This window comes from Canis lupus, chromosome 7 (genome assembly GCF_011100685.1).
Source record: "Canis lupus familiaris isolate Mischka breed German Shepherd chromosome 7, alternate assembly UU_Cfam_GSD_1.0, whole genome shotgun sequence".
Classification (NCBI taxonomy): domain Eukaryota; kingdom Metazoa; phylum Chordata; class Mammalia; order Carnivora; family Canidae; genus Canis; species Canis lupus.
The window spans coordinates 78,995,967-79,008,309 of record NC_049228.1 but is presented as its reverse complement, the minus strand read 5'-3'; the positions used below and the strand labels follow the sequence as shown (position 1 = coordinate 79,008,309).

Here is a 12,343-nt window from a genome sequence, read left to right as displayed (position 1 = left end):
TTCGTGGAGTCCTTCTCATCACTGTCCGAGGCCGTCCTCCCCATGGGCCTCCCCGGCGTGCTGCTGTTTTCCAGGACAGCACCCTCACCCATTCATCTTCCTAAGCCTCATTCCCTGCATAGTCTCCTTCATGCCCGAGGTTTCAACTACCCCCCTTCAAGATGTTTCTCCAGTCTTGAGGTTCTCCTGCAACCACGACCCGCAGCTCCCACTGTCTGCTCTGTAGCTTCCTCCCGTGAGCGTGTTCTACTGGAAACTCCAACAAGGACACAGCCTGCATGGCCCTCGCCCACCCAGTGCCCCAGGGTGCATTAGGGCGCCTGCCAACACCCCACTCCTTACTCCAATGGTCACCAGGTTCTGCCTACGGTCCCGTTTCAGCTATCCTGAATGCTGCCATCTGGCTCAAGTTGCCCCAGGTCATCACCACAAGTGCTTCGAACTTGAGTGCTCAGCTCCAGACACACCTGTGTCCCAACACATTCTACCCACCAGCCAGTGTCTTCTCTAAACACAAACATTATCCAGCAACTCCTCATGTAGAGACTCCTGGGTCCCCACTATCTATGGCAGAAAGCCACCATCACACATGGTAAGGGAGGACACAGGGTGGAGGTGGAGGGAGAGAGCCCAGGCATAGTGGGGAGGGGTGGACACCGCAGAGCCAAGGCACATGTGAGGGTCAAGCAGCCACTCGCAACAGGGAGGAGAGATTTCCACAGGGAAGTAACCGCAGGCTGAAGACAGGTTGGCATTTTAAAGACACCAGTGATTCATTCGTCATCTGTCATGTCTAAATACTACTGACTAGATTATAATTCACATACTTTCTAAAATGGATTTCCAAGATGTTCAAGTCCAGGGCAGGAGTCACCATGTGCAGGATGATATTGTTTCAGGAATCTAAGTTATAGAAATCATTAGTAATGGCTTTTCTCTGAAATATCTATTAACTTCTAAGGTCAAGAGAATGTATGAAAACCATACAAGGGGCTTTGAAATCAGATTCAAAAGTAAGAAGACCTTAAAATTAAAGCCTCTTTCTCTTGCTTCTGTCAAAAGCTCCTACAACAGGAGCCCTTGTGCTATAATTTGGGAAAGAACACACGGTTCAGTCTGGAGAATTTGTGTTTTATCTTAAAAGCTACGCTTTAATCATAGATCTCAGCTATTTAAACTGTGTGTGGAAATGGGTGGATTTCTGGGATGCAGAGAGGGGGAGTTTGTCAGGACATCAACTTTAGGAAAAAGCAGAACAGATGAGAAATATTGAGGACCGTGCCACCCCAGCCCCACCAACTCACGGGGATGACCTAATCTCAAGCAACCTCCCAATAGCAAGCAGCCTGAAGACTCCATGAAAAGCAGGTACGGCAAGCTCTTGCATGACTAGCAATTCATGCAGAAGAATGAACTTCTGAGGAAGTTTTTTCTTTGACTCCAGTGATGCTTTAGAGGAAAGTCTATTTATGAGCTGAGTGACCAGTAGTAGTGCAACTATCATAACTCATGTGTCTAGGGGCAGCCCTGGGAAGCAACATCCACTGGGGTTATAAATTTCATGCTCCCTCCAATCATGAAAACACGCAGATGATACCTTTGAACAAACCAAGAACTCCTCCTAATGTCATTTGTCACTTATTTCCAAGTGTCCGTAGATACTGGCTTTGGTCCTCTCTGCTATTCAGGGCTATAGATAGATTTTAAAAGCCTGAGGCAAATCTATTTGAAGAGGGATTTTAAAAAGTATTAAAAAATAGTCTTTTTCAAGACCATCGATAGTTTAAGAAGAACATCCATTACAGCTATATCTGTAGCTGTTACCTCGGAAATCGTGCCTGCTAACTTCTGTAAGAACATAAAATACCTTTCCTTTAAAACAGACAGACGCATGAAACCAAAATAAAGACATGCTCAAATAACCATCTGATTGGGATCTCTTGCCCAGAACCTTATCTATAAAACCTGGCTGCAGACCTAATAAAAAAAAAAAATACATTTTCTTTTCGGGCAGTTCTTTTACGTGGCCAGTGCTGCCCTTTGGAGGAAAAGGTTCAGCCCTTTTTTGTTGTTAAAGAAAAAAGATAGACTTTCATGTATTGGGAACGGGATGATACCATTTTATCAATTAAAAAGTTCTCTCTCACATAGAGACCTATTCATTCTAAATATTGATGAAAGCTTTTTAACTACCCACATCAACTGATCTTAAATAGGAAGCACTCCAAATGTCCTTAAAAATATTATGTTGTATGTCAATTATATCTCAGTAAAGCTATTATACAAAAGTTATGTTTAAAAATACTTTTTAAATGAAGTATAATTAATAGCAGCATATTAGTTTCAGTTGTACAATAAAAGGACTTGACAATTCTATACAATACTCGGTGCCCATCATGGTAAGTGTATCATCCTTATTGATCCTTTATTTCACCCCTCTCCTCACCCATCTACCAAAGAGAGAAGATATTTGCAAGTGATATGGTAACTCAACATAAAAAATAATTGGACTTTAAAAATTTAAAGATTCAGAGAGCCCAAAACAATTTTCCAAAGCAGCAGCACAAATGGTAAATGGATACACAAAAAGATGCTCAACATCACCTATCATCAGGGAAACACAAATCAAAACAACAATGAGACATCACCTCACACCTTCGAGAATGGCTAAAGTAAAAAAACCCAAGAAATAGCAAGTATTGGCAAGGATGAAAACAAAAGGGAACCTTCACCTACTGTTAGTAGAGATGCAAATGGGTGAAGCCACTGTGGAAAACAGTATGAAGGTTCCTCAAAAAATTAAAAAATAAAATGAGCACACAATGTAGTAATTCTACTACTATTTACCTATAGAAAACAAAAACACGAATTAAAAAAGTACTTTTTTGAAAAGTAAATGTATTTGCCCAAAATGGAACATGTCTGTAACCTATCAGGAACATACCGGCATGGAAACAACAGACATATATACACGGTCGTTCCTGGAGGAGTTGGAAGTCAAGCCAAGAGCAGAGAGGAGACCCAGAGCTCACGCCCATGGGCTTGTCTGAGGCACAGCGTTGGGACTCTTGGACCTCAGGAGTTGCCGTGGCCCAGAGAAGGTGGCCTTGGGCTGATGTGGTCTCCCTGACCTCTGGACATGCTGGTCTCCAAGTCCCTTCTGCTGGGGTGAGTGGAGAGACGGCTCCAGGCCTGCCTGCTGGGACACCACTCGGGATGGTGCTGGGCAGCCAACACTTACTGACAAACTCCGACCTGCACTTGAGTGCTGCCCTGGCATCGGAGATCTTAACTATATGCTCCTTTTGGAATTTTCTGGTTTTGGATAAAATATTGCTTTTTTTATAATAAATACCGGGAGGGAGAAAGCTCCATTTTTGGTACTTAAAGCAGGCTGTTAATGACAAAGCCATGTTTTAAAGAGGCATTTCCTAAGTCTCTATTTATAGTTCTCCAATAACTGAGAAAGCAATTAGCTGCACTATGAGCTCTTAGGCAGGAAAACTGGCTTTACTAATTACATTCTCATTAACATGGTTTTGTTTCACTGCTCTTGGTGGGAGTTCTTTAAACACCCCTCGGCTGGTAGGGTACACGGGAGTCTTCCACCCCGTACTGCGGTGATTATTCACAATGGTCTCTTAATGTCTTATCAGGGGTGCCGCATGAAAGAAGCGGATAGGCCTCCCATAAAATAAAAATGCTTTAAGTAAAATCATGAATTTACAGATGGGATTTGAGATTGATCTATATTCAGGGAGATGAAAACCGACACCAACAATTGGGCACTGACTCCATGTCACAGGGCCTTGTACTGTTGTAGGTATTTAATGCTCTAACACAGAGCTAGAAACTTAAACCTCACAGGACTGCTGTGAAAACAAAGTCTTACAGATGACAGAGGCCCAGTGAACAATGAGCTTTAAAAACGCTACCTGACAGGCCCATCTGCCCAAAGGATCTAAAGTGCAGTGAGAGCTGCTCTTTGATCTGTAGCTGCAGTCTGTGCCAGGCCTGTTCGTAGGTCTACAGCGACCCAGGTTCGACCTCTGCTTTCTACCTTCTGGGATTTCTGGAACGGGCTCAGGGTGGAAAGCTTGTAGCCCCTGCTGCTGGGGTCTGGTACACCTGGGAGCCCCTCCTGGGTAATCTCTGAATGCCACCTGCCACCATCACGGCACCCGTGACATGTGCTGGGATGGGGCTGGGGGTCGGCAACACGGTCATTGGGTCTTCAGAAAGGTTAGCTGATGACAGGGAAAGCTAGAGCCTGCAGGTGGGTGGGGAGGAGGAGGACCATTGTCTTTTAAGTCTCACACTCCAGTTTAGGAAGCTGTGCACTCTTGACATGCATGACTGACAAGCCCCTTCACCTTCCCCCTGCCTGCCCTCCCAGCCCCAGGCCACCACCACCCAACCCGGTCCCGCCACATCCTGCTGTGGGTGATCCTGCCCTAGGTCCCCACCTCTGGTGCCCTTTACCTTGCTGGCCTTTAGGATGTTGATCTGCTCTTCATATACTGTGTCTCTGTTTTTCTCCAGAAAACCATCTGAAAGATACTCCACCTGGGGCCCCAGAGGGAAACAGAAACAAGGGTCAAGGGCTTCAGCACAACCTGGCACCTGCTCAGCAACTCAGCACCAAGTCCTGTCCTCTCATCCACAGTGTTTTCTGAGGACTGGTGAGTAGCTGGGAAACCCACAGATGTTTCCATTTATCATGTAAACCCAAGATGTGATCAGGATTCACACAGAGGAAATCGAGTATTTATTTTGTGAGAAAACATTGTTTTTAAAAAGGAGTTCCCAAAAGATAGTGTAAGGCCTCCCTGGGTGCTGAAAAGTCCACCAAATGGGCATTTGCATTTTTAAAAAGATTATTTATTTGAGAGAGAAGAGCCTGTGCGTGTGTGCCTGTGCGTGAAGCAGAGGGAGAGAGAGCATCTCCGACTCCGCAGAGCCCAGCACAGGGCTCTCTCACAGCCCTGACATCAGGCCTGAACTGACACCAAGAGTTGGACGCTTAACAGATGGAGCCACGCAGGCGCCCCTGGAATCTGCCTTCAAGTCTGAGTAATGAGACCCCAGGTGATTTACATGCAGATTGAAAATTGGGACCCGTGGGTCAGGGCTTCCTAAACCAAACAGAAATCCATGTGGGAAAGTTCCGTGTATGCCAGGTCCCGGGGAGGCACCACCCAGAGAGCACCACTGTGTTCTCACGCCTCCCTCCTCCCTCAGGGCACACTCACGACTGTCCTACGTGCTCCTGCCTGAAGCCCCAGGAGAGGGGCGGTAACTGTGTGTCTAGCACAGGCCCGGGTGGCTGCGGCACCCTCCCACTGCCCAGGGCTCTGTCCGCATAGGGACAGCCCCCATGTCACAGGGCGGACGCCCTAACCAAGAGCTTCTAGGTGCCTGAACGTAACAGAACCCCTCCAGCCTTGAACCTCTGCAGGGGGCTCACAGGGCTCCGGGCCACGCACACACTCACCTTATCGGCAAAGTGGATGACAATGAAGGCCGTGTTGGACATGCGGGGTTTCTGGAAGTGCTGGCTGCCAGAGTGCCGGTCATACAGCTTCTGGGCCCAGTTTTGGTCGGTTCCCTTGGGGACCTGTAGGACACATGAGAGGACAGATCTTCTCTCATCTTCTCCTTGAGGAGAGGCAGGCAGAGCACTGTGGGGGGAAGACGGGCTCTGCCAGCATGTGGACCCCACAGGGGCCGGGATCAGTTCTCCAAGTGGGACCGAGCTGAAGAAAGCAGGACTTGGCCATGGCCGCCGTGGACCCACGCCGTAGGGGCTGGCAACAGGGTGTCCGTAGAGGCAAAGAGCCTCTGAGACTGCTGGCTGACAGATGCAGGGGGTTGGAGGGCCCAGGGTGGAGCCTGAGGATGTGCCTGCCCTCCAGTTGGGCCAGGGACCTGAGGGTCACGACCCACCACATCCAGCTCTGGTGCCTGGCCCCACTCACTCAGCCCAAAGCCTGCTGTGGGCAGGCCCACCCTCTGCTCTTCCACCACCACCGTCAGGTGCAGTGCAAGCCTGCTCTCTGCTCCGAAGCCCCTACTCTTGATGTCACCTGGGAGCTCCTCACTGTGAAGCTCTCACACACACACCAAGGCAGCTCACCGTCGGCTTCTGTGTGTCCTCTTTTCACAACAGAGCATAACACGTTGGGCTCAAACAGGACGCCTCGTTATTTCACTTGGGGTTGGGTTCTGGGCACATTCTGGCCATGACTGAACTAGCCAATGAGCTGCACCGTGCACGTGTCCACCCTCCCCGAACCTAAATCTAGAAGCTTCATGACACCAAGAACCCAAAAGGTGGCCCTTTCCAGTATCTTTAGAGCTGGCTCCAGAAGTGAGTAAGCATGTCGCCTTGTTGCACACAGAACACAGAGTCACCGTCACCCCCATCCAAGCTGTCCAGGATGATGGTAAGTCCTCCATGGGGGTGCCCCCTCCTGTCACCTGCGACGACCACAACACACACCCGTTCCTCATTGACAGGTCACAACCTGGCCCACCACCCTGCATCACTGCACATTTGGACGAGGCAAGGACTGAAGGTGACCCTCCCCCCAGCCACTTAGAAAGGGTTTTGTTTGGTAAACTAATGAAATCTGGGGCATAAAAAAAAGTGCCTACACTCTCGAAAACAAATTTCCTGGATAGTAAATGAGCCAACAAGACTTCTCTCAGTTGTCAACTTAGCATGAGTGTTGCTGAATATCCAGTGCTGAGCACCGTTGATGTAGGAAGACTCCTTCTTGACAGAGGCTATTAATTGTGTGCAGCGGACAAAATACACCGGGTTCAGCACTTTTACATATGCTGTTTTATATTTGTCTTTGAGCATTCTGTGTTTAGAAACAACAGGTACAGGACCGTGGGGTCTGCGCCAGGCAGGGCTGCTGGAGGAGGAAAGGTGGGACCGTGAGGACCAGAGGCACCCGGGTCAACACAGGTGCCAGCAGCCAAATCATCTCGTTGGGACGATGAGAGATTGGACTTCTGCCAGTAGCCCCCGCAGCCTTGTGTCTAGCATTCAGGCTGGCGGGCACCGTGAGCAAAGCCGGACAACGGTATTATGTGTATTTCCTGACGACGGCGTCATTCATTCATGAGACACAGACAGAGCACAAGCAGGGGGAGGGCGGGGAGGAGCAGCAGACCCTGTGCGGGCAGGGAGCCCGACACAGGGCTCAACCCCAGGACCCCAGGATCACACCCTGAGCTGAAGGCAGACACTGACCCACTGAGCCACCCAGCACCCCAAGGGCATCTTTTCCTAACCACCCCCCGCCCCATGGACAGTAAGGCCCAGCGGGAATTAACAGTCAAGATTCCCAGATAATACTCACAGCTAATGCCCATAACACCTATCGTCAGTTTTCTATAATTTTTTTAATTGATTTTATTTGAGTGAAAGAGTGAGCACAAGCAGGGAGAGCAGCAGGAGATGGAGAAGCAGGCGACCCACAGAGCCCAATGGGGGACTCAAACCTAGGACCTTGGGATTGTGACCAGAGCTGTGACCCTGAGCCCCCCCAGGCACCCAGGTCTTTATCTGTTTATTTATCAACTCATTTAATTTTCACAATAATCCTATTAGCCGGGCACAATGTCTGTACAACTCTACAGATGAGGAAACGGAGACAGAGGTTGGGTAACCTGCCCAAGGTCACACCACTGAGCCGTAGCAGAGCTGGGGTTCACACCGGGACAGGCTGGCACCAGGGCGTACACTCCCTGCTTCCGGGCTTGCTGGCCTGACAACAGAGATTTAGAAGCAGCCAGCAGGACAGGCTTGGATGGAATGCACGTATCCCCAAAAGAGCTTCCATGCAAGCCCAGGGGAAGGAGGGCCAGTCCTGCATCTTGATAAGATCTGGGCTGTGGTAGCCGTGACTCTGGGATATGCTGAATCAGGTCCTTAAAAACAAATACTGCACATGGCTTCATGCAAGTGGTCTTGCTCTCCTTCTCAACGTCCAGAGGAGCCTGGTCCTAGCTCTGTCCTCAGCTACACGGGAACCGTCCCTCAAGACCCTGGTCCCTCTGGCTGCACTTCGGGCCAAGGTCACCTCAAAAAGCGTAGGTTTGGGTCCATATGAAACATGCCGAATAGGCCCATGTTTAAATACAGTAAATAGATGAGAGGCTGCCCAAGACTGTGGGGGAGGGGGAGTGACCACTAATGGGCCCTGCGACCCCTGACCCGTGACCTTGGCTCCACACTCAACAGACTGCCAACCAGGGGTCCTACACTTTAAATGAGGGCATTTAATGGTATGTTCCATAAAGCTGCTAAAAATATGTCCATGCCTAATTTTACTCGCTTATAAAATTTTTTTTAAAAAATGGAGAGAAAAGAGTGAGTCCTTGCAACTCCTCCTCCCAACAGCCTGTGGACAAGCCCAGGGGCACCAGGGGCACAGTTGTGCACTCCCTGCCCTCCTGGCTGCAACCCTAATGCCTGCTCCAGGAGGCTTCCACCTGCACAAACACCCCTGACCTGTGTGCTCAGCACAACAGCCTGTCTGTGGGGCCCTTCCCCACACCTGGAGGAGAGACCATGTGGCACCCCTGCTGCCCCATCAGGTCCACTGGTCATTCAGCATCACCCAGTATTACGGCCAGAGAAGGGCCATCATGATTCACTAGGAGAGGGCACCTGGTGGATGCGGACACTGTGCCTGGGCCAAGCAGGGGGCTGCCCTCCAAGCCTCCCCTTCTCCCTCGGACGGCCTCTGACCTTGGCCGGTGAATCCGTCCACTCTGCTACTTCCCTTCCCTGTTGGCAGGGCAGCCACCCCCCACCCCCCCGCCCCTGTCTTGCACCCTTCTCCAGCATCTAAGCTGTTCCTTCTGGCACGGGACGTGAACCCTCCTTTACAGGGAAGCAGACTTGCCAATCAGCAGGAAACCTCACTCCTGCTTCACCTCCAGAAGCCTCCCTGGCCCTAGAACCTGCTCTGGGAAGGAGCGATGCTCTTCACCCACGGCCTGTGCACTCACTGCCTCCCTCCTGGGGTCACGTCCCCCAGGGCCTATGCACTCAACTGCCAGGCCTCCTGCTCCCTCACAGCTGGGTCTGCTATGGGGTTGAGGGTCTCATTTGTCCCCTTTTTGCCCCCCCTCCATCTCCCCACCAAGTCCTAAAAGCTAGGCTGCTGCCTGGACAGCTGCCTGACCACTCCTCTCACCCAGGGCCTGCTCCCAACACTGGTCCCAGAGCTCCTCTGCATCCCCCCCTGGAAGGCAGGAGGATGTATCCCTCTCTTTGCTCAGTCTCTCCCCTCAGCCTCCACACACAGCTGGGAAACCCCAAGAGATCGCTCATGCCCTGTCACAGCCCTCCTGTCCCCAGGCCCCACCCTCCTCTGAGGCTTCAGGGTCAGTCCCCACACCCCCTGTGGACAGGGCTCCCATCCAATGGCTCCTGCTTTCCCACTTCACCAGCCACCACGTGGGTCTGGACAAGTTGGACCTTTCACGTTCTTCCAACGTGACAGTCCCCTCGCCCCCAGGAGTGCCCTTCTTCCCACTTTTGTGCTGGAAATGCCATTTGAGGGATGCTTCTCCTCACAGCAGGATCTCCTCAGTCACATCCTCCTGGGCCTTCCCACCTGCCTGAGGCCACAGAGGTGCTGCTGAATGGCAGGGTCTCAGGTACGCAGGGCCCCGGGGGCGTAGGGCAGGTGAGCGGGCAGCAGGGCAGTGGGATGCTTTCCCTCCACAGGGGGGTGGCTTACGGAGGGCTGTCCTCCCCTCCTCCCCTCTACTCAGGCCCCAGGCCCTGCTCACCCAGGGCAGAGCCTGCCCCCTGGCCCCTGCCTCAGGACCACCCTGGGGTTCCCCAACACCCCCGTCTGACAGCATCTTTACTCACAAGCATGGTTCCCAGGGGTCAAGGCGTCACTTTCAGCAAACTCGTGCTGATGCCAACATGTCGCTGGAGAGCAAGCACGCGGCGACCTCTGCTGTCTCATCTGCCCCCACTAGCTGGTTCCCCAGGAGGCAGCACTCAGCTAATGCAGGGAGGGCAGGATGCCCGGCCTGACCCTGGCCTGTGTCGCACAGCCCCCAGCGAGCCCCTGCAGCACACGCCTGTCCTGCCCCAGGGCCCCACCAAGGGGTCATGGGGTGCTCAGGGGTGGACTGCACGGCCCCAACTGCAGCTCTGAGACCCAGATGGCTGTTCCATGAGTCCCCATCTCGGGCCCTGGGGAGCCACCTGGTGATGTTGAGCCTTCCGCCCCGGCCACCCTGTCCCTACAGTCCTCATGACGTCCCAGCCCCGGCTCTGCCTGTCGCTCTATCTTCCCAGGACAAGTTCCCAGTTCCTCTGTGACACCATGAGTCTAACCCTTCATCCTGTCACACACGGTCATAAGACCTAAGTCCTCACGGTGCAATATTCTCACCCTGCAGTGTGTGAGGACAGCAGAGGCACGGCCGTGGTCTGAGGCAGCTCGATGGCCCCAAGGCAGTCCCAAGGGGCACTGTGTCGCCTGGCTGTGGCCAGCTCGGGGAACATGCTCCCCTGCCCAGGCTCACTTCCTACATGTGCGGCAAGGCCCCCTGCGCATGTAGCCAGGCTCCCTGCAGTGCGAGTCCCCCAGGGCAGCAACCGGACGGTGTGTGAGGCCCTGAGTCCTGACGCAGGGGACACCTGCAGCTCCACCAGCTGCCGGCTGGTAGCAGCTGCACCAGGCTGCACCAACTCTCTCTATCGCCTGGAGCACTTAGACCTGGGGTTTCAAGTGCTCCTCAAGCAGGTGCTCACCTTGCCCGCCCTGCTCCACCTTCACCTACAGCCACCCTGAGTTTCAACACATCCACCTGGAGTAGCACAGCCCCTGCGGCACCAGCCTGACCAGCAGGGAATCCAAGCTCTGCCCACACATGCCCCTTCCCAGAGCCTCCACACAGTGGCCACCCCATCCCCCGGTTCTGTTCAGCAGTCACTCTGTGGCCCTTGGACCCTCCACCAGCCTCCCCAGGACCCAGAGCACCAGGCCTGCCCACAGCCCCTCCAGCCGCAACCCACCATCCGGGCCCAGCTACTCAGCAATCCCGTCCCTGTTCATCCTCACAGCCCATGGGTACTTCCTGGGGTCTCAGGGCCCACAGGGGGCGGGAGTTTGCAGCAGATGCCGTCTTGGGCCGAAATCACCTCTTTCATGAGCCTAATGCAGACAGAAGCCTCCATGGACATGAAGATGAGGCTCATCTGCACGCAGTTAGCTTTTCTAAAGTGAAGCCAACTCCAATGGGGATGCCCCAGGAGGCTTGCCCCCAGCAGAAGGCAGCACTGGGAACACCCAAGGCTGCAAAGCATGGGGCTCCGGCAACGTCACCCACCCAACTGTTGGAAATGGTTTGCAGCTTGGGCCTCCCCATGACCACTGTGCTTCTCTGCCGAGGCCCCACCTGCCCCTGCCTACTCCCAGCCCCACCATGCAGTCTCCCCTCGCTGCCTGGCCCTCCAGCCTCCACACAGCAGACTGAGGTCCCTGCACCTGCATTCCTACCCATCTGACTTGACTTCTCGGGACACGTTCCCTTGGGGAGTGGCACCTCTCAGCCTCTCAAACCATAAGCCCAAGTAAACCCACCCCAAGCAATCCTGGATCATCTAAGGCAGAATAAATCATTAAACATCAATTAGGCAGCTGCCTGCATTGGGGTGGGGTGGGGAGAACCTTCATCCTGAAGCATCAGGTGGTTTCTAGAAAGTGTGTGTACACAAGGAGGAGATCCTACACTCCGGGGCTCAACATCACAGTGTTTCAACGAAGAGTGATGTGGAGCAGTCCAAGAGGAACCACCTGCTTCACGTGCACCTCAGAGCCTCTTCACCATCACTGGGGAGGGGACAGGAGAGCTGGATCCTGGGGCACAAGGCTAGCTCAGAGGCCTGGGGTGGACACAGGACATGGGGTCACCTTCAGGCTTGGGATGTGGGATGGGAGGAGGTGGTTCCTGACAGGAGCACATACAACAGTGGGAGACAGGAACAGGGTCCCTCTGAGCCATCAACAGGAGCAGCTGGCAGGGTATGCTGAATCCAGGGAGTGAGTGAGTGGTGAACACAGGGTAGGGGTGCCTGGGGGGCAGGGAGGACACTCAAGAGTTAGGGCCATGACTTTGGTCATTTAGCCAGTGGCACTCCAGGCAGGGACAGGGTCCTACCACCTGTACTGCTACCGCAGAGGCTGAACAAGCCTCTGCACACCTGCCACACTGAGGAACAGGCCCGACCTGGAGGGACTCAGGCAAAGCCCACAGCATTGAAGAAATGCTAAACTCATCAAGAATGAAGGCG

General features: G+C 52.9%; 1 protein-coding gene across 1 annotated transcript in view; it reads right to left on the bottom strand.

Annotated features, from left to right (window-relative positions):
• Positions 1 to 12,343, bottom strand: part of MYO5B (myosin VB) — a 332,931-nt gene that overhangs the window by 88,397 nt on the left and 232,191 nt on the right. Inside the window, exons 13-14 of the mRNA XM_038543976.1 lie at positions 5,495 to 5,617; positions 4,483 to 4,566 (exon numbers count right to left, since the gene is read on the bottom strand). Coding sequence (XP_038399904.1) covers positions 4,483 to 4,566; positions 5,495 to 5,617 — 207 coding nt within the window. The remainder of the gene's footprint in view (positions 1 to 4,482; positions 4,567 to 5,494; positions 5,618 to 12,343) is intronic.